Source organism: Miniopterus schreibersii, assembly GCF_964146895.1.
Source record: "Miniopterus schreibersii genome assembly, chromosome: 4".
Taxonomy (NCBI): domain Eukaryota; kingdom Metazoa; phylum Chordata; class Mammalia; order Chiroptera; family Miniopteridae; genus Miniopterus; species Miniopterus schreibersii.
The window spans coordinates 96,744,668-96,771,747 of NC_138105.1; the positions used below are offsets into that span (position 1 = coordinate 96,744,668).

General features: G+C 52.1%; 1 protein-coding gene across 1 annotated transcript in view; it reads left to right on the plus strand.

Annotated features, from left to right (window-relative positions):
- The window catches only part of NEURL1B (neuralized E3 ubiquitin protein ligase 1B), a 57,207-nt gene extending 44,250 nt beyond the window's left edge, over nucleotides 1-12,957 (plus strand). Inside the window, exons 5-6 of the mRNA XM_081135141.1 lie at nucleotides 1,701-1,779; nucleotides 12,818-12,957. Of these exons, the coding sequence (XP_080991267.1) occupies nucleotides 1,701-1,762 (62 nt within the window). The 3' untranslated portion in view covers nucleotides 1,763-1,779; nucleotides 12,818-12,957. The remainder of the gene's footprint in view (nucleotides 1-1,700; nucleotides 1,780-12,817) is intronic.
- The last annotated feature ends 14,123 nt before the right edge of the window (nucleotides 12,958-27,080 follow it).

Genomic DNA, 27,080 nt, shown 5'->3' on the forward strand with positions numbered 1-27,080 from the left:
GCCTGCAGGAGGCAACCAATCGATGTTTCTCTGTCTCTCCCCCTTCCAGTCTCTGAAAAGCAATGGGAAAAATATCCTCAGGTAAGGATTTTTTAAAAAAATTTTAATTAAAAGAAAAAAAGAGAATCCATGAGTTCACCTTGATAAATACACAATGGGGGGGGGGCAGGAAAAATGAAAGGAAGGAGGGGGGGAAGGAAGAGACGAAATGGTGAAGCAGAGAAAGCCCTTCCATAGAGAAGGGTGCCGACTAATAAGTGACAACGAAGTGATGGATTTATAAAATCACTTGACAGTGATCTGAGCACCTAGAAGGGCGGACGTGTGACCTTCTCTACAGACAGGAAACTAAGGCGCAGAGAACCGAGTAACCTGCCCACAATCACACAGCTGGTCATCGGCCGAGCTGGGATTGGAACCCAGGCCTCTGGCTTTGGGATCTTTGAGCTCCGCAGTCTGCTGAGATGCTCAGCAAATGTTACTTTGAAAGACAAATTTTCGAGAGAGAGAGATGGACAGTCAGCGCCTGGATTGGAATGTGACTGCTTCCCAGGCTGGGGTGGAAAGCATAGCTTTGGGGCACAGCTTGGGCTCAGCAGGCACCCATTGGCTGGATTCGAGGAAGGCTGGTGTGCCGAGGCCCAGCTACCCCTGTGGTTTCACTAGGATGGCATTGGCTGTGCCAGCCCAGGTGAGCCAGCCTGTTTCCTGTAGTGTCCCAGGGGACAGCACCTGCAGGTGCCTGGCACAGGCACTCCCTCAACCCCATCCTGCTCGGAGTGCTGTCACCATGGAGAGGCACCAACAGGCCTCTGCAATATTTGGGCAACATAGGCTGGAAAGGCCCCTCCTCGTTCCAGGGCCCAGTTCCCAGCCCAGGCCCAGGCACGTTGGTGTGGGCTGGGGGCAGGGCCTGGGCAATTCTGGCTCACCTGGCACCCAGGGGAGAGCAGAGCCAGAACCAGCAGGGTTGCTCCTCCAAGGGGCCAGCACCCTTCCTCTCAGTGCTTCCTCCTCTGACCTGGCCAGTGAACAACTGCTAATCCCAATTTGCAGACGGAGAAACGGCGGCAAGGTCACTTGGCCAGAGTGAAACAACCAAGAAGGCGTGAATCCCAGAGCTTATGTTCATTCTTTCTGTCACAGGCCTCTCACTGAGCCCAGCATGAGCACGGTTCATTTCTGGAAACTGAAAGGTTTTTGGTAAATTTGATCCCAAAACTCATTTCGCGAGTCCCAAACCCACCACTTAGTTGTGAGGCCCTAGGCACATAATTTCATCGTCCTGAGCCTCAGTGTCCCATAAAATGTTCTGTAAAATGGGAGAGTGACTGTACCTTCTTCACCACTCCATGAGGACAGAGGAACTGTGTGTGGATCCCAGTGGTCTGTGCTTACCCTGCCCCCCAGGGGATTCTGATGCCCATGAACATGTGGGAACCACTTTTTTAGCGTATCAACCTGACCTGTTACTTTCCTCCTCTAGTCCCTTTGATGGCTCCCCATCACCTGGAAAAGTCCAAGAGCCTTCGCGTGACCTGAATGAATGGAAAACTATTCTTTACTAGCCTTTATTATTTGCGCTTACTTTGCCTATTTATACATTTTGATGCAGAAGCATCAGTGTGCGTGTTTATAGAAGACCCCCCATTGGATATATTGTGTGATAAATGGTGTATTTCCTTTTCAAAATCTTTCAGATTTTCAGAATCCTGAAACCTCCAGCCCCAAGACTTTGGGATCAGGAATTGTGGACCCTTGATTGAAGGCGCCTGCCAGGTACCGGGCTGAACACTGCATGGGGGATGGTATTTACTCCTCGCGGCAACCCGAGCAGACAGTGTTATTGTACCCATTTGATAGATGAGAACAATGAGTCTCGAAACAGTAAAGCAACTTGCCCAGTTCACACAGCAATAGGGCGAGGGCCAGTGTGTGAACCTCAGACTGGCACTGGAGCCACATACATAGTCACCACGTGGCATCATCTCCTGCCCTCTTCTCAGTCTGCCAGCAGCTGGGGGCCAGACACCCAGGACCCAGGACCCAGGCCCAAGCCACAGCCTGCCCTCCAGCAGCCTGTCATCCTACTGGGGGGACAGACGGGGCTCCTCCCGACGCTCAGGGCCATCAGGGGAGAGCTGTGAACACGGGTAGAGCCCTTGGACTTTACCCAGAAGGCAATGGGAGCACTTGGGAGAGTCTAGAACAGGAAAAGTGACATATTCAGGTTGGTGCCCTAGGACAATGGTGCCCACACATGAGTGGGCGTCCCCAGAGAGCTTGTGAAACACGGACCACTGGGCCCCACCAGGAGTCCCTGGTTCAGTAGGTCTGGTTCCCCAGTAATGCTGGGGCTGGTGGTGTGGGGAACCCCACTTTGAGAACTGCTGCTTTAGAATGACATAGTGGCATAGAGGGTGGCAGGAGTAGCCCAGCATTTTCAGGAATAAGGGTTGCGTATTTGGGGTACCAGGAACATGCCACCTGGGTCACTTGGCCCTCACAGCTCACAGAGCATGAAGCAGAGACTCAGGAAGGAGAGGACCTGCACGGGCCACACAGCTGGTCGGGGTGAGGCAGAGACTCCACCCTGGGGACTCGGGGCTCCAGAGGGACCCCACTGCCCTGCCTCTTGGAGAGCAGGGTGGGCCCTTAGTAAGGTGCTCTGAACAGTCACCGGTCAGAGTCCGTGCTCAGGAGACCAGACGGGGTTGCTGTGTTCCCAGGCCCTGCCAGCTGCTGCATGTCTGCCCTCACTTCCTGCCACTGCAGCTGGGCAACCATCTTCCAGGCCAGGTTCTACCAGGCTGCTGCAGAGAGGGGGGGGGTCATCTTGGTGAGCCCGGAGCCCCCATCCCTGGAGAGACCCCTGCCTCAAGCTCCCCAGACGACCGCATCAGGGAAATCAGGGCGGCTTCCCTCACAGTCCCTGCTCACCAGTGGGTTCTTGCCCTCAGCACCCCTCGGGGGGCCCAGCCTGGAGATGACCCTTCCTGCTGCACCCCCAGAAAGAGATGGCACTAGGGGACAGGTGGCTGTCCTTTCTCTGCTCCCCACAAGGCTCATCATCCTGGTCCCTCTCCTGGCCAAGTGACCTCAAGCCCCAGGCTGGCCTCCTCTGGCCTCACTTGCAGACTGCCTGCCTCACAGGCTGCAGGTGGGGGTGGGGATGCAGTCACATCAGGAAAGCCACTGCCTCCTGCGCACCTACTATGTGCCAGGATTGTCAGGTATCCTCCAGTTAGCGTGACAGGTATACAATGAGCTTTGACGTGGGTCATGCTCCCCTTCCAGGGCCACCAGTTTGCTTGTGTCCCCACACAGACCTGGGGCCACCCCACCACTGCCACCTGCCGTGGCCGTGCTCACACGGGTCTTGTACACCTGTCTTATTTTTAGAGACAAAGTGAAAGTTCAGAAGCAAATAGGCAGATGGGAGTAATAGGAGTGAGGGGCATTTGCAGTAAGAGAGTCTGAACTTTTCCACGTGTCTGAGACATTCTGATACAATCACGCTGGTCAGAGAGTGTGAAGCTGGCCTGGAAGGAGGGAGGCGGGACTGAGGAGCTGGGTCAGGAGTGGGCCAGGCTCCTGCTGTCCAGATGTGATGGTTGAGAAGTCCAGAGGCGGTGACTCACGGAGAAATCCGGGATCATTGGAATGTTTCTCAAACTCCCAAGTCCCCCAAGGCGGCGGAGCTTGGGGACACCATCAGCTGTCCCTTCTCCAGCTCCCCGCAGGAAGCAGAGGGCAATGGTGGGAACTTAAGCCGTTCTTGGAAGCCCTGGTGTTTTCATGTCCAGCGTGAGCCCCGGCCTGTTGTCCTGGCAGCCGGGGGTGGCCTTTGGGCCCTGCGCGCCCTCCAGGCAGCAGAGCCAGCTCCCAGCTCCCAGCTCCCAAGCCCCGGCCTGGCGGAAACCACCGCGCTGCAGAAGTGGTTGTGCCGGCTTGTTGTGCTGTTGCTAAGTCCTGCGCCGATCAGCGTGGGCCTCGCGGGTTTTTTCCTCTGGTTTCCTGCTCTGACGGGAACTGTGCGAATCGGGAGTGAGTCCCTGGCAGCCGCATCCCAGGGAGGGTGGCGCCTGGGGCTCCTCATGGCCCTAACCGAGTCCGCAGCCTCCCAGCCCCGCAGGATTGGGGGGGTGGGGGGGGGAGCAGCGCAGGTGACCCCCGGGCACGACCCTCGCTGTCCTCTCTAGAAGCCAACTTCTCTTCCCAGGAGGAAGAGGAGGTTCTAGGGCCCATACTGAATTCTGCTTCTTGGTTTCACAGTTCCCTTTTCTGGTATCAAAAGTTCCCAAAATTATCCCCCAGCCCCCTGGGCCACAATGCCTTGCGCTGTCCCTAGATACACACCTGTCCCTCCCGCCTCCACCCAGCAGATCCGACCCTTAGTCCTTCCTTCCCTCCCTCCCTCCCTCTTTTCTTCAGGCAATAATCATGCCCTCCTAGTGCCTACACTTTAGAGAGACATATAATATTGTAAACATTTAAAATTATTTATACATCTCATAAATAAAATTAAAATGTCATTTCAGGTAGAAATAAGCACTTTGAAAAATAAGTCTGGAAAGGGGTGCAGAGGAGTCTGGGCGTGCATGTGTGAGCTGGGACCCTGCCCCTGGCCCCGGGGGAGGCTCTGAGGAGGTGATATCTGGGCAGAGACCTGGCAGGGAGAGCGGCGGCCATGGAAACTTCTGGAGAAGGGCACATGGGGGAGGGAAGGGCAGGTGCGCAGGCTCTGAGGGGACAGCAAGAGGCCTGCGTGGCCAAAGCAGGTGAGTGACAAGGGGAGGACGGGGGTGGGAGGGGCCCTGGGCCCTCAGTGTCTGGGGCTGGGGACTATAAGGACTTGGGGTTTCTCGCAAGCACGATGGGGGGAGCTACAGGGAGTGCGATACCGAGGGGCGCCCTCATCAGAGTGTGTCTGTGGGCCAGGGGTGCAGGCAGAAGCAGGGACGCAAAGGCGGAGGCTCCTGCCACAGAGAGGACAGGCCAGGCCTGGGGGGGCTGGCAGAGGCCATGAGAAGCTCCGTTAAGGATGCACTTTGGGGGGCTGCCCATGGGGCAGGCCGTGAGTGTGAGGGAGTCAGCAACAGCGCCAGGGTGCGGGGCTGAGCCGCTGCTGGGGGCCTGGGGGTGGTGAGGCCGCGGTGGGGAAGACGTGAGCGGAGCAGGTTTGTGGGGACGAAGTCAAGTGGGTGGTTTGGGTTCCAGACGAAGCGGAGCCTTGTGAGCCCGAAAACTATAAACAAACCAGCTCTGGGTGGGTCCTGAGGCCAGCAGAGGAGCCACTGGCAGTCCCGCAGGACAATCCCAGGCAGCCCAGAAGGCACCGCCCCCTGCGAGCGGCCTCCCCCTTGTCGTCGAGTTACCGCATCTTAAAGTCTTGACTCGGTTTCCCCCAATGCGGTGCCACCCTGAAACCTGTGGCTCTGTGCCGAGCATCGTGCGGGCTCCTGTGCCAGCTCTGCCGCTTTAGTCAGGGGGCAGAGGGGACAGGCGAAGGGAGGGGCAGTAACTGGGCCGAGGCCACACAGCTGAGAAGCTGGGGTTCAGGCCCAGCAGCCTGGCTCCAGAGCCTGCGCGTGTAGCCACTGCACCCACTCTCTGCTGCTCCCCGGCCCCCACCCCACCCCTACCCCCTCACAGGGCCCCCTGCAGCCGCGCACGTAGCCCCAGGCCCCCAGGAGCACCTGCGGGGGCCCCTGCTCGGCCGGCTCCAGCTGCAGGCCTCTGTGTTTATTAATTCCCTACATAAATATTTAGATGTAAGGCCAGGGCCGGGGGCTGGGGGAAGACGAGACGCGGAGCCTGTTTGGGCCAGTGCAGCGACGGCTGGAGGGAGGTGGGGCTGGGACGCGGGATAATTTATCCTGTGGGGTGCTCGGGGCCTGGAAACCGGCCGGGAGGGCAGGAGAGCAGCAGGGTGGACAGCACCTGTCTTACAGTGGCCCCAACCCTGTGCAACGCGGACAAGTCACCTGCTTCCGCCTGGCTGTCCAGGGGACAGTGACACCCGTGTCTTAGAGCTGTCACGAGGGTTCTGAGACTATTCACAGCATCAGCCTCCTGGGTGGTGCCTTCTTGGTGAAAACCGGGCTACTGCCACTCAGTCAAGAGAATCGGGCCTTCATGTCCCAGGCCAGTTCAGGGTGTCCCGCTTTCACGTACTCCTCCCTGGGAAGGTCCTTTTTCAGAGTGGCTGAGGGTGGCAGGAGGTTGGTGGTGGGTCTCGGCCTTCCAGTGCCCCCCCCCATGTCACTCTGGGACTGGTGGCAGAGGACACTGGGCCACATGGATTCTCAGCTGTCACTTGACACAGCAGATTCCAGGGCCTTATTTAGAAACTTTGCTGGGGTGGGGGGCCCAATCCCCCCCACAATAACTCACCTGCTCTCCCCATCCACCCCAGGGTGAGCAAGGACTCAGGTTCTGGAGCCAGGCCGGCTCCCTGACCTTGGGCACCGTCTCAGAACCCTAGTCCCAGGTCTTCCAGACCCTCCCTGCCACTGGGTTGGCTGGCTGTGCCCCAGGCTCCCGAATTTAGTCTCCACGATGGGGTGAGCTTGAGACCCGGAGAGGAAGAAAACCGAGGCCGTCCCCTGGGAAGGGTGGTGTAGATGCTTCATCCTCCGAGACACCTGTGCCCCTACCAACACCATTAGGGTTAAGTGGCACGTAGGACGGAGTGTCTCAGCAGGAATGTGCCTGGTATTGCACGTGGCCTAGAAGGAAGACTAGAGACAAGGCAGCAGGTGGTAGACAATTCCTGCCTCTGGGCGGTGAGATTATGAGCAATTTTTATTTACATATTTATGTCTCCTCTAGTTTCTAGATTTTTCTCCATTGAAAGCACACTGCCATTAAAATCACGAGGGGAAAAAATACCTTTAAAAAAAATAAAATGTATTGTTTAAAAAACAAAACTCAGTGATATAGTAGAAAGCCCTAAAAGATCTCCCTTTTGGATGAGCCAAGTAGAAGTGTAGCACTGAAAAGCAAAAATAACATAAAACGACATATAACCCAGATGAGAACAGAACATAGGTAAGATATGTGACTAAAAGAATATATACGTGTATTTCTATATTCTAAATGAGAAAATCGTATGGGACAGCCCCCATTCAGCACACACTTGGGGCTCTCTGACATTTACTTGTCTCTCTCTTGCTGGATTAGGGGGCACTCGGGGCAGAGGTAAAGTTTGCTTCTCTGTGTCCCCCTGAGGACCTGGCACATAGTAAGTACTCAATAAATGCTTATGAATGAAAACATGAATATCTTCTTTAAAATAAGGATACACATCGAAATTCTAAGAACATAAAGTATACCAGGAAGGGGTATGGGAACATGTCTGACAAAGTAATAAAACATAGAAGGTCGTAGATTCTCAGACAGGAGCCCCCAAGGGCAGTTCCAATGCCAGTGGCCCCTCTGAGTCCTCTTGTCCCCCTGGGCTGCTTGTGGGCCCTGTGTCTTGCCCACCAGCCTGGAGGTCCAGGTGGACTAGAGCTGTCCTTGTTCATCTCTGAGCCTGAGGTGCCCGGCACAGCCTGGACTAGACTCAGGGGTCAGTGGAAATCTGTCAAATCAACAATCAGAAAAAGGCAACAGGCGAGATGCTCTTTATTTCATAAAAGGTCCTCAATGTCAGACAAAAGACAGGAGCAGGGGTGCCCAAGGACGGGGCCTCAGAGGCAGGTCTCGGTCACGGTCCTTCTGTTCCCACTGCTGCCTCGGCCCTGGGGGCAAGGACAGAAGAGCCCCTTCTCTCTTCCTGCGCCAGCAAACCGCATTTTCCCTTCCAGCCTGAGCTCCACATGCAGGGCTTGGAGCTTCTCCATCTTTGTCCAGGAAACTCAAAACAGTTGGTTAAACTCAAGTGACATTTAACTACTATGCGCTGCTATATTTATTGAATGAGTGATGAGATGGAGACCCATTTTTGTCGCAGTCCCACCCCTGAGCCTCTTCGCTGGGGACGCCAGAATGGGGACACACTCATTCAAAAAATATTCACCGAGCTTCTCGTTGGCGCCCAGCAAGCCGCAGCCCCCGCGCTCGTGAACTTCACTTGCTCTGTCACAGCCACAGGTGACGCTTTAAACCCACTCCACGCTGAACAGATTTTGGCTTGTGGGATTTTTTTCCTTTGAGAACAAAGTAGAGCCCACTCCTAGCTATATACCCAAGTAAAATGAAAACATACGTCCACAAACGTGTCCACGTGTGTTCACAGCAGCGTCATTCATCATAGCCCCCAAATGGAAACCACCCAGATGTCCATGGGCCGCTGAATGAATGAATACAATGTGGTACTATGGCCACACCGTGGAATATTATTCAGCCACGAAAAGGAATGAAGTCCTGACACCTTATCACATGGATGAACCTGGAAAACATTCTGTTACGTGAAAGGGGCCAGTCACGAAAGGTCGCTTATGATTCGTTTATGTTGTGTCCAGAAGAGAGGAGTCTAAACAAATAGAAAGTAGAGTCATGGTTGCCTAGTGCTGCTGGGGAGAAGGAAAGTGGCCGCTATGGGGAGGGGTTTCTCTCTGGGGTGACGGTTGCCCAACTGTGACTGTACTGAGAAGCGCTGAGCTGTACATTTTAAATGGGTGAGTTGGTATGTGAACTATATCTCAACAAAGTTGTTATAAAACAGAAAAGAAAGAAAGGAGAGAATTTCCTCTTTCAAGCCGGCAGTGTCATGAAATGGATTGCGCAACTGAGTGGTCTGCTTTGGTTTATGAGTGGAATTTTTCTTTTTTCAACAGCTTAGAGCTCATGTTTTTTAAGGCATCTTTTCTCAAGGTTTACGCTCAGAAGTCCCTGCTCCACCCCCCTCGCCCGGACCACTTGCTTGTCCCCAGGCCAGGCGACCCTCTCCACCCTCTCCGGGGCCCTTGGCTTAGCTGGTCCCATACCCCACCCCACCCGCCGTGCCCGCAGTGCTCAGCTGCCGCCAGCTCCCAAATGCCAGAGCTGCCACCTGGGGCCCTGGAGACGCGAGGGCCCGCAGTGTTGTGATGTGTTTGGGCTGCTAGCGTGTTTGGTGCCAGCGTTACCAGGCTCCTGGGGTGACTAATCCCATCTGCATTTCTGGTTTCAGTTGCCTGGCTGTTCAGCTGGAGGAACTCGGAGCTTTCAGCTGTTTCTGAAGAAGCTCGTCTCCCAGTTAGGGACGCTGAGCTTAATTAAACCCCTTCTCCAGCCCCTCAGCCACGCTTGCACATGTATGTGCTCAACAAATATTAATTGAGCACCTACTATGGATTGGACACTATTCTGGGGACACAGCAGTGACAAGACAGGGTTCTTGCTCTAATGGAACACCAAAAAATACACAATTATTTTGAAAGGAAAGAAAAAATTTAGGTCATGTTAGAGGTGCTGTCAGATAAATGAATCAGTGTGAAGTGGTGGTGAGTACTTAGAACAACTCCTTCCTGTTGTGGGGGTTGTGGGGAGAGGGATTCCTCTGGGAAGGTGGCTGAGAAAGAGGCATGTGTGTGAAAAACTGGAAAAAGATGGTCTAAGCTGGAGACAGCATGTGCAAAGGCCCTGAGGCAGGAATAACAAAGAGGCCAACATGCATAGAAAGTACCCAGACTCTAGTAGATGGCCATGGGCTGGAAGCCTCTTCCTACCTAAGAGAACTGGGGCATAGCTTCCCTCATCTGTAACGTGGGAATACGGTACCTGCGTGGTGAGAGTAAAGTGAGACAACCTGACAGGAGGGCTGGGCACAGGCCTGGCTCAGAGTAGGTGCTCAGTGCCAGGCTTCCTTGTTCTGGCTCCCCCCACCCCCACACAGTGTGCAGTGGCTGAGCCACCCTACTGACGGTGGGAAGGAGTCTCCCAGCTGCCGGCATGCCCCGGCCCAGCCAGCACCCAGACCAGCTCAGCCAGCCTGTCCCTCCCCTGTCCCGCTCTGCCCTCTTCCACACCCCAGGAGTTCCCAGACGGACTGGCTGGGCCTGACCCCAGGAGGGTGGGTCATGGCAAGGTGCGTACACATTGCTAAGGACAGCAGAGTGAGCTGTGTGCTCAGGGCTCGGCACACACAATCCCCTTTCCCTCCTCAACATGCAGACAAGAAGCCCAAGGTCACACAGCAGGATCAGAGACCCTAGAGCTCCTTCTCTGCCCATTGTGCACACACATGCATGTGTCTGTGTGTTTTAGTTCCCTCTAAGGGGCCCCGCCTGCTCCCCACTTCCTCCCACACTCCCGGCACCCGTCATGAGAAACCACTTTCAGTTCCTGAAGGGCCTGCTTGTCTCACACCGTGTGCCTTCCGCTGGCTGTTCCCTCTGCTTGAAATGCCCTTCCTTCCCCCTCACCCCTCTCCTATCGTCAAACTTCTACTCATCCTTCAGGGCCCAGCCAACTGCCTCCTCCTCCAAAAGCCTTCCCTGATCCTCAGCCCAACAGGGTCAGTCCAGTCCTCCTCCTGCATCACAAGGTGCCTCTCAATCTGTGTCTGAGGGCCTTTGGAAGGTGGAGGACAGCCTCTCTCTCAACTTTAATGTTATTAGTATCTACTAATCACTTTTTTAAAAAATATGTCTTTATTGATTTCAGAGAGAGGAAGGGAGAGGGAGGGAGAGCTAGAAACATCAATGATGAGAGAGTTATTGATCGGCTGCCTCCTGCACGCCCCCGACTGGGGATTGAGCCCACAGCCTGGGCATGTGCCCTGACCGGGACTCGAACCTCGATCTCCTGGATCCTAGGTCCATGTTTAACCCGAGCCACACTGGCCAGGCCTACTAATCACTTCTTAATGTACATATGAGAGAAAGAATTCGTGAAGCAACTAGTCGGCTGCACCGTGCTCTTAAAGACAGCTATTGTGGTGAATGATTTTGCTGCGGAGAGCAGAGTGTGGGCATCCCAGCAGGGCGGCCGCACAGGCTGTGCGCTGCACAATGCCAGGATGCCAAGCGCACAGCTTGCTTTGAGAATGGTACCCGCTGGAGGTGAACAACATGCTGGCCCGCTCCTTGGCTGTTCTGGAAACATCTGTAGCCTCTTAGGTGGTGGGGAAGTAAAGACACGGGCTTTGGATTCAGACTCACTTGGGTTCAAATCCCAGGTTTGCCACTTATGTACTGAGTGTCCCCAGGCAAGTGACTTAACCTCTCTGAGCTCCTGCAGTGAAATGGGAATGGGTACCCACCTCCCAGGGCTGCTGAGAGATTAAATAAGGCAACATGGAAATTCCTGACCTAGTAAGGCCTTGAACATCTGGAATTCTTGTTTCCCTAATCAAACTTCCAAACTGTTTGCACATCCAGGCCAGGTTCCTCCCAGACTGGCTGCAAAACCTTTCTGTCCCTGTCCAGACACCTGGACACTAGGACCAGCTCTGACACAATCAGGAAGGTCCTCTCCTCTAGGAATTTAGCTCACAGATGCTCTCATGAGGATAAACCGTGAAGCATCAGGTATACAAACAAAAGACTGGAGACAACCCATGTGCCCATCCAAGGAGGCAGATTCATGAATTCTTTGCATCCACAAATATCAGCCTGCAGGAGCGAAGAGGTGGCTCTCAGCATAACACTAAGCCGCCTCCAGGAAAAAGTGAGGGCGGGGGAAGGTATGGAACAGGCTGTTTAATTGACCAGCTGGGGGTCAGGATCTGAACCACAGATCCGTAGAAAATGACCTGAGGGACAAATTTTTAGTAGGCCCAAGGATGGTGCGTAACTGGTACCACTCGGGATGCAGGGGAGAGAGGCTGATTCATGACACACAGTGATCCCGTGGGGCCATACAACCTAGTGGGACACACTGAGAAAGGCTGGCAAGACCATCTCTGGCAGGACACACAGCAGTTCCTTGAATGGAGAATTAGGAGACCGGGGGTAATATGGAAGGAGTCGCTTATCACAGTTCAGATCCTTGGGTACTTTTGAACTTTTGCCATAGACATAACTTAACCTGTTAAAATGACAGCAAGCCATTTTAAATCAGACTTGTTAAAGCCAATATGTGTGAACTAATAGTAGTAATAACTTGTTGTTTGACCTTGGGCAAGGTGACTCCATTGGCCCACCTTTAAAAAAAGGCAAGGCCACCTGGAGAAGAGAACAGGGCCCACCACTGCGATCCAGGCCGAGGGCCACCGCTGGATTTCAGTGGCACTGTCCTCAGAAGTATGGGGCCTCGCCATCCTGGGCCACCCGGATTTGGGCACCCACTCTATGTTCCAATAGCCGGAGTTTGCTGTCTATGCCAGGGAGCAGGGTCACAGCAGCCTCTGGCTCAAGGGGCCTAATTTTAAATGTGGGGTTTGGGCAGACAGATCCTGCATGCATGCACTAAAAAAAGATGACCCTGAGTGCAGAGGACAGAGAGAGAAAACAGATCTCTCCCACCTCCCTCTCTCCTTCCACAAACTCCACTGAGTGACTGTCCCAGGAGCGCCTGGGGAAAGGAGGCAGGCAGGTGTCAGTGCTCTGGGGCAGGTCCCAACTTACCCTCTATCAGTAGTCTCAAAGCCGTCTGACCCCAACAATCCCACGGGAGCATCAGTTCAAAATAGATCAACCATGCCCAGCCAGTTGGTTCGTAGGGATCTATTCAAATTTCTTATTTCATAAATGGTTTTCATTTATTTGGAATTTTTTGTTTGTTTTACAATTTGTTTAGATCAGAATCCTAAATGCGATGTGTATCTCCAAATCTCCTTTATGGATTTCCCTTCATCTATTTATTTATTTACTTACTTGTTATTTATCTATTCTCTCCCTCTCTCTCTCTCTCTCTCTCTCTCTCTCTCTCTCTGTATTTGCAGAAGAAATCAGTTGTATCAACAGTTTCCCACATCTGAAGCTGTCTGACTGCATCCCTGAGGTGCCACTTAACTTGTTCCTCTGTCCCCTGTAGTCCCTGCAGATGCTGGCTGAATTAGGAGCTTGATCAGATTCAGGCTTGAGTCTGGGGCAGGCTGACTCCTGGCTGCCTCTTGCATCAGCGGCTGTCCGTCTGTCTGTCTGTGCGCGCTGTGAGCAGCTGCAGCTGCGGGGTTCATTCACCGGGGAGGGGGCGCAACGAGGAGCTGCGGATTCTAACATCCCTCCCACACCTTTAAGCAGCTATCTTTATAAATAGAAACTTGCCCTCCTCGGCTACTCGGTTACCCCCGAGTACCATTTATAGAGGAAAAGTAGAATTAATTCAGATTCCTCCCCTTCCTTCGGGAGCTCGAAGCCGTGTGGGTACAGTAACTACATGCTTGCGGCGCTGCTCGGAGCCGCCTCTCCCGCCTGTGAAATGGGTACGCGGTGCGCCCCGGCCTCCCGCGGTTCCTTAGGAAGGCTGTGCGCCCGGGCCTGCGGTGCGCGGCCCCGGGCCCCGGCGAGGCTCCCGGCCCCTCCCCAGCCTCAGCCCCAAGCCCGCCGCGGGAAGGCGGAGGCCCCAGGGCCTTCCCCGCGCAGTGCGCGCGTGCGGGGCTCCGGGGCCCGCGCCTCCCCCAGGCTGGCTGTGGGCGCACAGTAGGGCCGTTTGGCCCGGGCCTGACACTGCGGTAAACCCAGGAAGGGGTCCCCCTGTTCTCACAGCCCCCCCCCCCCCCCAGTGTACACACACACACACCGGTCCAGTCCCTCCAGCAGCCCTATTGTTCGGCCACTTCCCCAGCCCCCTGGGGACGGCTGGGAACAGGCCGCCTGGCCCTTCCTGCTGGGCGCTGACGCGAGGGCTGCGGAAGGAACAGCGAGTCTCCGCTGCCCGGCGCATTCCGTGCGTGCCCGGGCTGCAGGCACATCCGCACCCCAGCCCCCGGCGCCGCCCCCCAGGCGCGATCCGTCGGGCTCCGCACCCGCCTGGGGAGGAGGCGGGGGGGGGGGGGGGGGCGTGAAGGGGGGACGGGGGGGGGGGGGAGGCAGGTCCCAGGTGCTCACCCTGAACCTCCCCCACCTCCGCGAGAGCGGGTTCCTGCGCCCATTCTACAGCTTAGGAAAGTGGAGGCCAGAGCCCAGCAGGGACCCCCAAGGCCACAGGGAAAAACTGGGCTGGGGTCGCAGACTCCCAGACTCCGGTTCTCTCTCCCCACACCGTGTCGCCTCCCTCCCTCCATGCCCGCGAGGGTGCCCAGGAGGGCCGCAATGGGGGCCTTTGGGAGCCAGGGCGGATTTCCATGGCCAAGGCTTGCCATCCCCAAAAGGGATGGAGCAGGGGGATCCCAGCCAGTATTTCTAAGCACCTACTAGTGTCAGGCCTCGTGCAATGACACTTTCTCGTTTAACCCGCATGGCATTTTGGCCAAATAGTTATTATTTATCCCAAGTTAAGTGCCTGGCTCGAATGTAACTGAACCCAAGTTTTCCTGGGTCCAAAGCCATCCTTTTATTCCAGGCAGCATGAAAGGGGGTCTGGCCCCAGAACCCCAGAGTTCAAATCCCAGCCCCACCACTTAGCCAGCTGCTCCTCAATAGGCAAGTTGCTGCCCCTCTGTGCCTCAGTTTCCTCACATGTAAAATAGAGGAGATAACAGTACTCACTGCACAGGGCGATTAGGAACATTCTAGAAGATAATGCATGTCACTCAGCTCTTCTAATTTCACTTCTGGAACTGCAAGGGGCTGAAATGGGGCTGGGTGACCAGGTCTCCCAGTGTGCCTGGGTCTGAAGGGTGTCCTGGATGCCAGGCTTTCATTGCTGAAATGGGGACACCTCGGGCACACTGGGAGGGACAGTCACCCACAATGATGCTGGTGTTTTTAAAAGCCTGCACCAGTCTCCAAAGGGCAGGGAGATGGCCATTTCGGGCTCCCAGCGCTGGTGAATTTTCCCAGCAGCCCTCGGACCTCATGCCCTTTGTCCCGGTCTCCCTGCTCTGCCCTTGCTGAGCCAAAGGGAAACCAGACATTCCTAACATGAAAATTTTCCACATCTTTCAGGGAGATCTTCTGGTGCCAGATATAGTCAGCAGGATTTGGGAGTCAGCCCGGGCCACTAAAAATAGCTCCCAGGGCCCCCCTGGAAGGCCTGCACCATCTCTGCCCCGGGTGGCCTGCCACCCAATAAGCTGCCTGCGCGGGCCAGCACCTTAAATGACCATGAGCTCCGCTGGCCTGGCCGACCAAGGGCAGTGGACCCAGGAAAGGCTGCTCCCACTAAGCTTCCTCAGGCCAGCTGCCCGGCCTCCCACCCAAAGACGTCCCTTCCTCTGCCCCACGGCGCGTCTTTCCCCTCCATCGGTGCAAGACACCAGCGCTCACACCTGGCAGTGACACGAGGGCCTGAGTGCTGCTCCCCGGCAGGGACGCGGCCCCCCTCCCCGCCCCCCTGCACCTGTGCGCGCAGAACAGCCACACACGCCCCATCGGGCTCATCTGCACGACCCAAATGCCTCCGCGGCCGCAGGCGGTGTGTCCCAACCTTTAACACCTTCGCTTTGATTTCTGCACAGCCCCGCCCCACCCCCAAGGAGATTTCTGTCAAATTAGCTTTGTGCTGTTGTACCTGGGCTTGGGGAAAATAAAAAAGTAGGTTGAATGTGCACTTTCAGGCTATTTCCAAGGTCCGATCTCTGCCCCCTGTCTGCCTCCCATCAAGTCTGTGAGGACCTGGGGCCGACAGACAGGGAGGGCACCCAGGGCGCTGTGGGGGCTGCAGGTGCCTGCCCAGCCTCCTGGCCGGAGCCTCACAGTCCTCCTGGTCTAAGGTAGGCACAGGCATAAAGGCGCTGTGCCCAGGGAGAGGGCTGAGGGCCGAGGCCAGGGCCCCGGGGTTAGCCCATGTGCTGGAGCAGGAACATGGCACTTGCTCTCAGTGCCCAAATCCCACCCTAGCCTGCCACTCACCCACTATCTCGGGGGGAAATGGAAGCGGAAGAGGGACTGTGTTTCAGAACCAGCCACCAAGGCACAGAGGCCACATCCTTGTCTGAGAGAAAGCGGAAGGAGAAGCGCCTGCCGGGGTTAGACAAGACCGGGGCATCGAGGCAGGAAGTGGGGTCTTGGGCAGGCACCCCATTTACACTCTGACCCCGGTCAGGTCCTTGCCCCTCACTCAACCTCAGCTCCATTGGCGGGTGCTTGGCACAGGCACTTTCCTGTGCGGACAACCTGTGGTCCTAGTCGTTCATTCATTCCCCCGAGTATTTCTTGAGCACCTACTATGTTCCAGACCTGTGCCAGAGCTGGGGATGTGCATAAGATCAGCTGGCCCCTGCCCGACAGCAGATGCTTACAACGTGGGCGGACGGGGAACAGCAGTAAACCACTGTGACCCTAGAGCAGAAGCCAGGACCGCGCTGGTGGCCTCGCTGCTCAGCGAATGGAGGGTGGTATGGAGGCAGCGGACACGACGCAAGGGGGGAGAAGCGGCGGGCAGGGGGACCTCTGGGGGGGAGAAGCCAGCTCACAGGGGACTGCGTGTGTGTGTGTGTGCGTGTGTGTGTGGATTAAAGATCCAGGCAGAGGGAAAGCTCAGTTAATTGAAATAAAAGAAATCAGCGTGGTCCATCGCAGTGGTCAGGGAAGAGCTATATGCCAGCAGCAATATGCACTGAGCGCCGTGTTTACTGTAGTCACTCATGTGGCCCTCAGAACAGCTCAGTAAGGTCGTTCTATTGTTAGCTCAGTGTACAGACGAGGAACCTGAGTTAAACAGCTCCCCCAAGGTCACGGACATAGGAAGCAACACCACCAGGATCTGAACCCCAGGGGCCATGCTCCGAACTACTCTGTCAGGGGTTTGATTGACTGGGCCCATAGAAGCCTCGGAAAGAGTTGAACTTTATTCTGGGTATGAGAGGAAGACACTGGAAGGTTCTTCATGTATTAGTTAGAATTAGGTTCAGTTGCAAGAAAAGTCCGGCATTAACAGTGGCCTAAACAACATAGGAATATAGAAATATAGTTTTTCCTTACCCCAAAATGCCCACCAGATTCAAGAGAAAGAGAATACAAACCACAGACTGGGAGACAATATTTACGAAAGGCATATGTGATAAAGGGCTGTTATCCAAAATATACAGAGAACTCTTAAAGCTTAACAGTAAGAAAACAGGTAACCTGGTTTTAAAAATGGGCAAAAGATCTAAACAGATGCCTCGCCAAAGATATAAAGAACAAATAAGTCATGAAAAGATACTCAGCATAATAAGCCATCAGGGAAATGCAAATTAAAACAACAATGAGGTACTGTTACACCTATTCGAATGGCCCAAATCCAAAACACTGACATGACCGAGTGATGCTGAGAGGGTGGAGCAACAGGACTCCCACTCGTTGCTGGTGAGAATGACAAATGGTGCGGCCACTCTGGAAGAGAGTTTGCCAGTTTCTAACAAAAGTAAACAGACTCCTGCAATATGATCGAGCAATCATACTCCTTGTTATTGACCCAAAAGAAGCTGAAAAATTATGTTCACACAAAAACCTGCATGTCGATGTTTTTGTGTGAATATAATTCAGACAGAGAAATATTATTCAGCACTAAAAAAAAAAAAAAAGAGCTATCAAGCCATGAAAACACATGGAGGAAAATTAAATGCTTAACAGTAAGTGAAAGAAGCCAATCTGAAAAGGCTACATATTGTAGGTTTCCAAGTTTATCACAGGCTAGTGCTTTCCAGTCTTTCTTCCTTGGGGGTCATTTTCTTGGCCTCAGGACACCACAGTGCCCACACTTTGAAATGCCTACATGGGAGGCACAGGGTTCTGGTCGATTTGCATAAGATTAGGACACATGCAAGGAGGGACTCTCCTGAGGGCTCTTGGGAATTCAGTTCTAGGGCCAGTAGGTGTGGCCAGGGACAAGTCCTGGGGCCTTGCTTCCTTCCATAAAATCTATTGAAAAACAATAAATTGGCTTCAGGCCATTCCTTATCACCCTGGGAACAGGAGTCCTTCCTGTGCCAGATTTCTAAGGATCAAGGGTCACCTTCTCCAGAAAGCCTCTCCACTTGTTCTCCCCTCTACCCACTCCTCCCTGCATCTCCGCACCCCCTCGCCTTGCCCATACCTCACAGGCTCCCAGATCACTGCACTAAACTCATGGATCAACCCATCAGTCTCCGCCACTTGCCAGGAGAGCGCAATGTCAGGACCATGTCTCCTCCATCCCTGTGTGTCCAGTGTCCAGTGTCCAGCGCAGGGCCTGGCACGAGTTAGAGCACAGTAGGGGCTGGTTTCATGGCTGGACTATGGACTAGAGCAGCTCTCTCAACCAGGACCATCTGCCTTAGCCTCTCTAGTGTCATCCATAGTGGATGCCAGCCCCCAAACCAGCTGGCTCTGACAAGACACACACACATACCACACCACAGCCTTGAGACTCTATCAGGCTGGCAATATCCTAGAATGAGGCCTCAAGAATCCTCATCTCCAAATATTTCTTCATTTATTCAACCATTCAATTCCCCAACTATAGGCCAAGCTGTGCATTGGAGGCTGGGGACCCAGACACGAAAAAGGCATGAACCTACCCTCAGAGGTTCACAGTCTGCTGCCTTCTCTTTTCCCTCCCTCCCTCCTTCCTCCCCAACCCCTCACTCCTAGCCTCCCTTCCTTTGCCCCTTCTATACATACTTATTGAGAAACAGACATATAACTGTGCAGAGTGACAAGTGCCAGGAAGGTACTGTTGAGAGTTCTGAAGGGGAGAACCCCAATGGTCACTAGAGACCTTGGCATAGGACATTTCCAGGAGATTCAGCATCGATATTTAATCTTCCTTTAGATGAGAAGCTGTGAGTCATGAGCCCCACGCAGCCCTACAGACTTCCCCATGAATCACCCACTGCCCCATTTTTCTCATTAGAGGCACATGCCATGGGGAATTCTCCTTCAGATGGGAAGGGAGAAATATAGGGGGAAGTGGTAGGAGGATGGGGATCAGAGTGGAGTCCCTGAGCAGGGTTTCCCACCACCATCCTTTCCAAAATCACAGCCGTAACCCCGAGAATGGAGCCCCAGGATGGCAGGACCCTCATGTTGCTTCCTGCTTACAAAATGTTTTTATACACTTTATTGCACACGACTGTGTGTTACTGGAATGTATCCAAGGGAAATTGCGTCATGTGGAAGGGAAAGAGATTGGTTGAGCAGAAAAGAATCACTTCCTCCTAGCTTGAGCCCAGGACCCATCCCCCAAAAAGGGGGAAATTGTTCAACATCTTCAAAGTTCTTTCATTGATTCATCACATTTATTGAGTACCCAATACATGCCAGTCACTGTACTAAGACCATGAAATACCCCAGTGAACAAGACAGACAAGGTTCCTGCCCTCAAGGCCTTACATTGTAGTGGGAGATAGACCACACACAAATCAGTGGTAATAAGTGCTATGCTGAGAAATAAACCAGAAAGAAATGTGGAACTGCCAGGGTTGGGGCAGGGTGGTAGCTAGTTTAAATGGGTTGGTGGTCAGGGAATGGCCCACTGAGATGACGTTTGACCAGAGAGCAGAAGGAAGGTCAGTCGAGGCAGAGGAAAGAAAATGGGTCCCTGAAGCAAGAGTGAACTTTGCCTGTGCTAGAAAGAGTGATGGGGCCAGCTTGGCTGGAAGAGGTGAATGAGGGGGATGAGTGGCAGATGTGGTCAGAGACATGTCATCAAGACAAATTATGCCAGGTCTTGTAGCCTCTGTAAGGACATGGCCTTTATTCTGGGTGAGGTGGGAGCCATGGGATGGTTTTGAGTAGAGGAGAAAATGACCTGATGTGTTAGAAGTTTCACTCCAGGTTTTTAAAAGTCTAACTCCCTTCCAGTCATGGCTGACCACATAATTCAATAACACCCTACTGCTGAGGACTAGGAAAGTTGGACCAAATATTTAAAAATATTTCAGTTTGAAGGCATTCAAGCACTAAAAGGGCAGTGAGGAATTATAAAATCAGGATCTGGAAGAAGAAAACACAGAGAGAGAGCACAGTATGTGGGTCTATTTTCCCCAAAGGACGTCTGCCTTTTGGGTATCTGAAGAGTATCTGAAATAGGAGACTGAAAGGCTAAGAGGTGGAGCAGAGCTTTTAATAGACTCATGAGTCCAATGGGACAGAAAGTAGAGTTCAGGGCACACCAAGGGGGCTGCTACATCCCTAGGATTTTTTGCATATTACCCAAAAAAGTAATCCAGACTGGGGGCCTTGTAAATTCCCCAAGCTTTTAGTTGAAATTCCTAAAAAATACACCCTTAGAATAAGAATAAAGTAGTCATCACAGAGCCTAAAGCCCAACTTCGTGTCCTCTTAAACCATCTCAATATCTGGTTGGATTAAGGTGACCTGGGATTCCTAGGTCCCCTTGCCACTTGCAATGAAGCAAACACTCTCTAGAAGAGGATAACACCACCTTAAAGCCAATTACCTCTAAAATTTTTCATACACAGTGCCTGACAATCAAAAATAACCAGGCATATGAGGGAATATGTTTTATTAAATCATGTTTTAATTTTTAAAAACAAGAGAAACAATAGGCAATAAATATAAACAAAAGAGGATCCAAATAGTTACTGGTCATAGACATTAAAATAACTGTTTACTATATAAAAGAATAGAAATGGAGAAATAACTGAGAATTTCCTGACTAATGAAAGACATCAAGCCACAGATTCAAAAGCACCACAAATCACAAACAATATAAACAGGAAGAAAATCACAGACACATTATAATAAAACTGCTAATGAAAAAATAAAAGACAAAACAAAAATTCAAGACCACCAGAAAATAAAAAAGATTACCCTGCACAGGGACAACACTAAGATAATCAGCATAATCAGCTGACTTCTCAAAAGACACAATGGAAGTCAGAAGACCATGGAATATATCTTCAAAGTAATTAAAAAATAAGGTTGAAACTAGAATTCTTTGCTCAGTAAAAACATTTTTTTAATAATAAAAGTAAATAATAACATTTTTAGGGAAGCAAAAGTTGAGAGAATTTGTCCTATATGCAATGGTAAAAGGACAGCTTTGGCCTCTGAGGTGCTGGTGCAGGAACAGGAAAGAGGACAGCCATGGGACTACTGTAGGAAACATGTGATGGTAGCTGGACCAGAGAGGTAGTTTCAGAAGTGATGAGAGGTAGTATATTTTGAAAATAGTTATGTTTTGAAAATGAACCTGCCTCAATTTGTGGGTGAATTAAATATAGGTTATGAGAAAATGGGATGAGTCAGGGATGTCTCCAGAGTTTTTTGCCTGAGTTAATGGAAGGAAGAAATAGCCATTAACAAAGGTGGGAAGACCACAGGTGGTGGTTTGGGAGTAAAGCAAAGGGTTTTGGAATTGCCAGATTTGGATGTTTATTTGAACAACAAATAGATACGTCAAGGAGGCTATTTGGATATACAAGTCTGCGGTTAGGGAGAGGTCTGGGCTAGAGAATAAAATTTGATAGCTTCAATATACATCTTTCCTTTTTATCCTTTTTCCCTTATAATAATGGTGATGATAAAATCATTAACATTTATTGTTTACTGTGTGTGGAGTACTGTGCAAAACACTTTAAGAACATTATTTCATTTAATCTTGACTACAATATAAAGCAAATATTTTCATTACTGTCTTTTTAAAGCTGTGAAAACTGAGGCTTTGAGAGGAGAAGTGATTCACTCAGGTCATACAGATTTTAGTTGTCTGTCAGTTTTGTCCCAGGCACTTGGAACAAAATCTCAGAATTTTCTTTGTATTATTTGAACATCTACTGAGCACCTTTTAGGGGATTATTGTTACTTGTCCTTTATTTAGAAGACATGTATAAGTACCTGCTTCTCACTAAGCCCTGGGCTGAGTCCCAGGGGCTGAGAGATGCATAAGAGGGGACCCTGACCTCAAGAGACTCACGCACCGGTGGCCAGCAGCAGTCACACACAGCCACTGGACTGGATCACAGCCAGGCTGCAGATCTTTTGTTTGGCACACACAGAGTTTCTGAAATCAGGAGATATAACATAAAAATACAAATTCCTGGCTTCTTTTAAAAATAGGAAGCTCTGGCAACACTGGGCTTACATTTCCACCTTGACTGGCAGCTTCCCTGGAGTGAACTTCCTCCGTCACCAGTCTCCAGTGGCCCAATTCTCAATTAGGTGACCTGCTTGGCCCAGGAGGTGGTTGAATTTCCCGCCCTTGGGTTCAGCAGTGGGATGTAGCTAGATGCACAGACAAGGAACTCTTAATGGTCAAAGAAGGTTTCAGCGATCTCATATTTTGAGCGAGGGAAGGCTATTTAAGCCACAGGAATAGCATGTGCAAAAGTAAGGGTAGCAAAAAAGAGCACATTGGGCTGTGAAAACTGCAAGTTTCAACACGTGTGAAGGAGAGCAGGGGTGACAGGGAGGACGATGCTGGAAATGGAAGGCAGTGGCCACATCTTGGAGGACTTTGGATTATGTGCCTGAGTCTGGTGTGGAGAGTGTAACAAGTTACAGAAACAGAGAGAGAGAGAAAGAGAGGGAGGGAGAGAGAGAGAAGCTGGAAGGTGTATATACAGCACTGTTTTGCAACTCAACCATACACATTTGTTGAATGAGTGAATGAATGAATGAGTGAATGAATGAATGAATGAATACATGAATGAATACACAAGGAATGAAGGAGGCAGCCAACCCCAAGTGTCCATTGGTGGCAGCCTTGATGAAGCTTTTAAACCTTGATGAAGCTTTGAGGTGTGGTACATGACAAAGGATTGCCTGGGGTTGGAGCGAAGGGAAGGATGGGCTGGGGGGGGGGGGTCTGTGATGCCTCCCAGGACATTGTGGGGGACACAACCCATTCTGCAGGAACCAGTCACATCTCCATTACACCAACCGATCTTCCAAAGGTCTAGGATCCCTTGCTGACCCTTCCCAGAAAGTGTCTATTTCCTCTCCCCTCTGTCTCCAGCCCGAATGAACCCCAGAGATTCTAGAGCCTTCCCAGGTGAGGGTGAGGAGGAGATTTAACACTGACAGTTGGGCAGGAAAGGGTAGATGGTCACTTCAGGTGTTTCTTACAGATGACAAAACTGAGGCCTAGACAGGAGAACACCTTGTAGTCAGTGGGGCAGAGTTGGCAGTCCCCAAACAAAGGCTACTACCAAACCCAGCTCAGGCCCACAGGAGTACAGGTCTGGGGTGTGTGCCGGGGGTGTATGTCAGGATGGGACAAGACAATCCCCTTCTCTAGAGGGGAGGGGTGATGTTGCTCAAGTGACAGAATGGGAACCTGCTGAGTCACAAGAGGACAATGAGCCTTTCCCAAGCCTCTCAGATGTGCTCAGAGGTGACCGCCTTTCATTTAATCCTCAAGCGCCTTTAGAGGTCATAGGTTATTGGCCCATATTTAAACTGAGTTATAAAGAGACTGGTAACTTACCCACAGTAAGTCACACAGCTAAGAAGTGGCAGAGTTAGGACTTGAACTCAGGCCTAGCTGACCCCAAGTCAAGTGCTCTATCCACCAACCCACGAAGATCCCTCCCACACCTCTTTGCTGCCCTTCTGGCCTGGAACCCTCTTCCCAGCTCACCTCTTACACCCACAACTGGATTGTAGCATTCAGGTCTTAGCTTAGCACCCCGCCCCCGCGGCCCCAGGGACCTCTCTAAGCACCAAAATCTAAAGGAGTCCCCCTTTTACCCTTGCTGAACAACTCAGTTGGTCAGAGCATCCTCCCTATAGGCCAAGGTTGTGAATTCGATCCTTGGTCAGGGCACATACAAGAATCAACCAATGAATGCATAAGTAAGTGGAGCGACAAATAGACGTTTCTCTCTCCCTTTCTAAAATCAATTTTTTTAAAAAAATAAAGGCGCCCCCCTTTTTATTATCCGCCTTCATAACCCGCATCCTTACCTTCTTTCCTGTCTTATGTATAGCACCCCCCCGCCCCACTGTCAGCTACCAGAGAGTAGGAACCCTGTGTTGCACCCAAGTATCCCTGGTGCCTGGAGAGAGTCAGTAAATATTTGATGAATGAATGGATGAGTGAATGAACGGACCTGATGCTCAGCTGGAGAAGCCACAGTCAAGAAGAGGGCGGTGGTTTCACGGTATTTTCCTTAGCAGAGCAGTTTTCGTTCACTGCGGTGCTAGCCACGCGCGTGCCCTTTGTTCTCGGGAAGAGAGGGGAGCCGAGGGCCGTGTGGCCCCAGAGGATGTTCTCCTGCAGGCCTGCCCCGCGGAGCCCGGGAAAGCCCCCGGGGGGGGCAGCCCTCCCGCCTGCTCCCCAGAAGGCGACCTGCAGGGAAGCAGAGCGCGGGCCGCCCCGCAGGTGTGGGAACGGGGTGGGGGCGGGGCCTGCGGGCGGCGGGGGCGGGGCCTGCGGGCGGCGGGGCGGGGCCTGCGGGCGGCGGGGCGGGGCCTCCGCGCGGCCGGCTTTGTTTGCCTCTGTGTATGGCAACCAGAACCCTCCGCGGCGGGCGCTTCTGCAGAAGCCTCCGCCCCTCCCCCTCCCTCCCGCTTTTTAATTCCCTAAACTGATTTGTCAGCAGCAGGAAGTGACAGGACAGCTTTCCTCACAAAAGGGAAACTCCTCCGCGTTACCATGGGGACGGAGCCCTCTGTGTAATTACAGATTTATATCATCTTAAAGGTGTACGCACCACGCGGGGATCCTCCTCGGGCGGGGACGCGAGGGAGGGAACTGGACGCCCGAGGCTGCAAGTTCAAGGCAAATTAGCCGCGATTTGCAAAATTCCAAGGAAAGGAGAGGATGCTGTGGAGGCGTTTGGGATTGGAAGTATCCTAATGAGATAATGGGTGCCTGGAAACCACAGAAAAGCATTTTGCATTGATGCATTTTCCGCGTCCTAGAATTTGAAGGCTGGGAGGAGCCTTACCCATTAGATCTAGTGCATACTGGTCATTTTATGGGGAGGAAAACTGAGACCCGGGATCTCAGGTCACTAGGAGAGGGGGAAGGGCTCTAGGGGTTTCTCCAAGGCCCACTCCCTGCCAGGTACTTACCTTCATGAAGCCTGCTCCTCCTCACAAGGGAAGAAGGTTTTAATATCTTCATCTTACAGATGAGAAAACCGAGGCCCAAACGAATAAATAGATTTTCCACCCCAATTTTATGAGTTAAGACCATGGTCCCATCAGGTTGGCTACAAAGCTCATCTCTTCCCCACGCCCTCAAGCTGTCTTCTGGACTGAACTTGGGTCCCCACTCTTGTTACAGACCCAGGTTCCAAGCTTGCAATGTCCTGTACTTGCTGTGTGACCTTGAACTAGAATTAAAGGGCTGTCCTTCACCTCTCTGGGCTTCAGCTTCCTCCTCTGTACAGTGGGTGTTGCTGTTAAAGGTTTAATGGGAAGGTGTGCAAAGCAGTTAGCACAGCAGCTGGCATGCAGCACTAGCTCTAAAATTGGCAGCTGTTATCGCCACATTATCAGTATTAAATGACTGAGTTGTCTCCATTTCAATCTTCCATTGAGAATCAAACATTTTAATAATTTAAGCATCTTTCTTTTCATTGAGGTACTTTTTTCCCCCCTAAGAAAAGCAGTTTCAGGCCAAAAGTGACATTTTCTGGAGGGCCTGAAGACTGGGAAGCAGATACATGGGGAAGGGGGTTGTCCCACTGGCTCTCCTGGGGTGGTGGGAGGTGGAGTGGCTTGTGCTGGAGAACCAAGTGAATTGTTTTCACTGGAGGCTCCCTTAGGCAGCCACTGTATTTTTCCACTGCATGGAGCACAGTGGAGATTAATTTTGGTTCAGCCAGTGCCTGCCAAGCAGAAAGTGATGGCTCGAGCCCACGGGAAAGTAAGCCATGGCATCTGCCATAGACTTGAAGCCCTGGTACATTTCCACGAAGGGAGATATTGGCAATAGTAAATTTCTAGAGTTTGATAAAAACACTGGGTAAGGTTTGTTTTGAGAGACATGAACACACTTGAAATCGGAAGCCCAGCAGAGGAAATGAGTTTGCCAGCCCAGGGTTAGTTCTTAGAATTTAGAACACAGGGATCTTTCAGGCCCTGGGAATCAGGTGGCAGATGGTGAACTGACAGGGAAAGGTCAAGGACATTGATTCTAGTCAAGGCAGGGCCGGAACAGGACCACTACTCAGGGTGCTACTGGAGAAGTCGAGTAGGATGTTTTCTTTCCTTCTTCCTACCACACTTTGTCCAGAAACAAGTAGTGGGGGCAGAGCTAAGGGGTCAGTAATCCAGGAAGTTCACTGCTATTTAATTCAACATTATAGACTGGATCATGGGCTAGTGGTCGATTACACCTTCTGTTTTGACCTGTTTGGCAAGAGAGAGTAAAACTCCAGAATGTTGCCCCAGAGCTAGTCAGATTTAATAGCCTGCCTAGCTTCTTCAACAAAATTATGAAATCAGAGCAGCAAGTGACCCGGAGGCAGCCACCCAAAATGCTGTGTACCTAGGCAGAGGTTCCAGTGTGGATGTGCTCCAATCATTCCTAACGGTTGGGGGTAGGGATTTCAGGTAATTTATTTATGTTGTATTTGCTTATAGTGCTTGGGATTTTAACCATCTGAGGTATTATTTTCACAATAAAGATCTTTTGAATGGCAAAAAGAGAACATGTGAGAGGTAAATACAAAGCACATGGAATTAGAAAACAAAACAGATGTAGGCCCAATTCCCCCACTCTCACCACTTAGCTAGGCTGGCTCTCAGCATCTCTGCGATTTGACTGAGTGGTTCTGGGGTCAGGGAGCACACCCTGCCTTGTGTGTATTAGGAACACATGTGGAGTGTTTTGGAAAACTATCACCCTCATAACTAGCACAGCTCCCAAAGAGAAGGCTTTTTCTATTATCCTGGGGAATGTAGTAAATGAGAAAAGCAACCCAAGCAAATGTCCATCTCTAACATTGGCTCTGGGGGCACAGGCCCCCGGGTGACATGGTAGGGGGTACACGGAGGGACTTAGATCCAAGGTTAACAGCGGAGCTACAGCACCTGGTTTTTCATGATAGGTCACACTTCTCTACCTTACAACCCAGACATCTCGTGGGACCAAGAAGCCACCAAGGTGTGTGGCATTGGATCCCAACATACATTCTGGAGGCCCTTGCTGATTCTCCCCCCTTTCACCACGAGTGGGACAGGGATCAGGGGGCTGCCTGAGAAATAAAGCATTGAGAG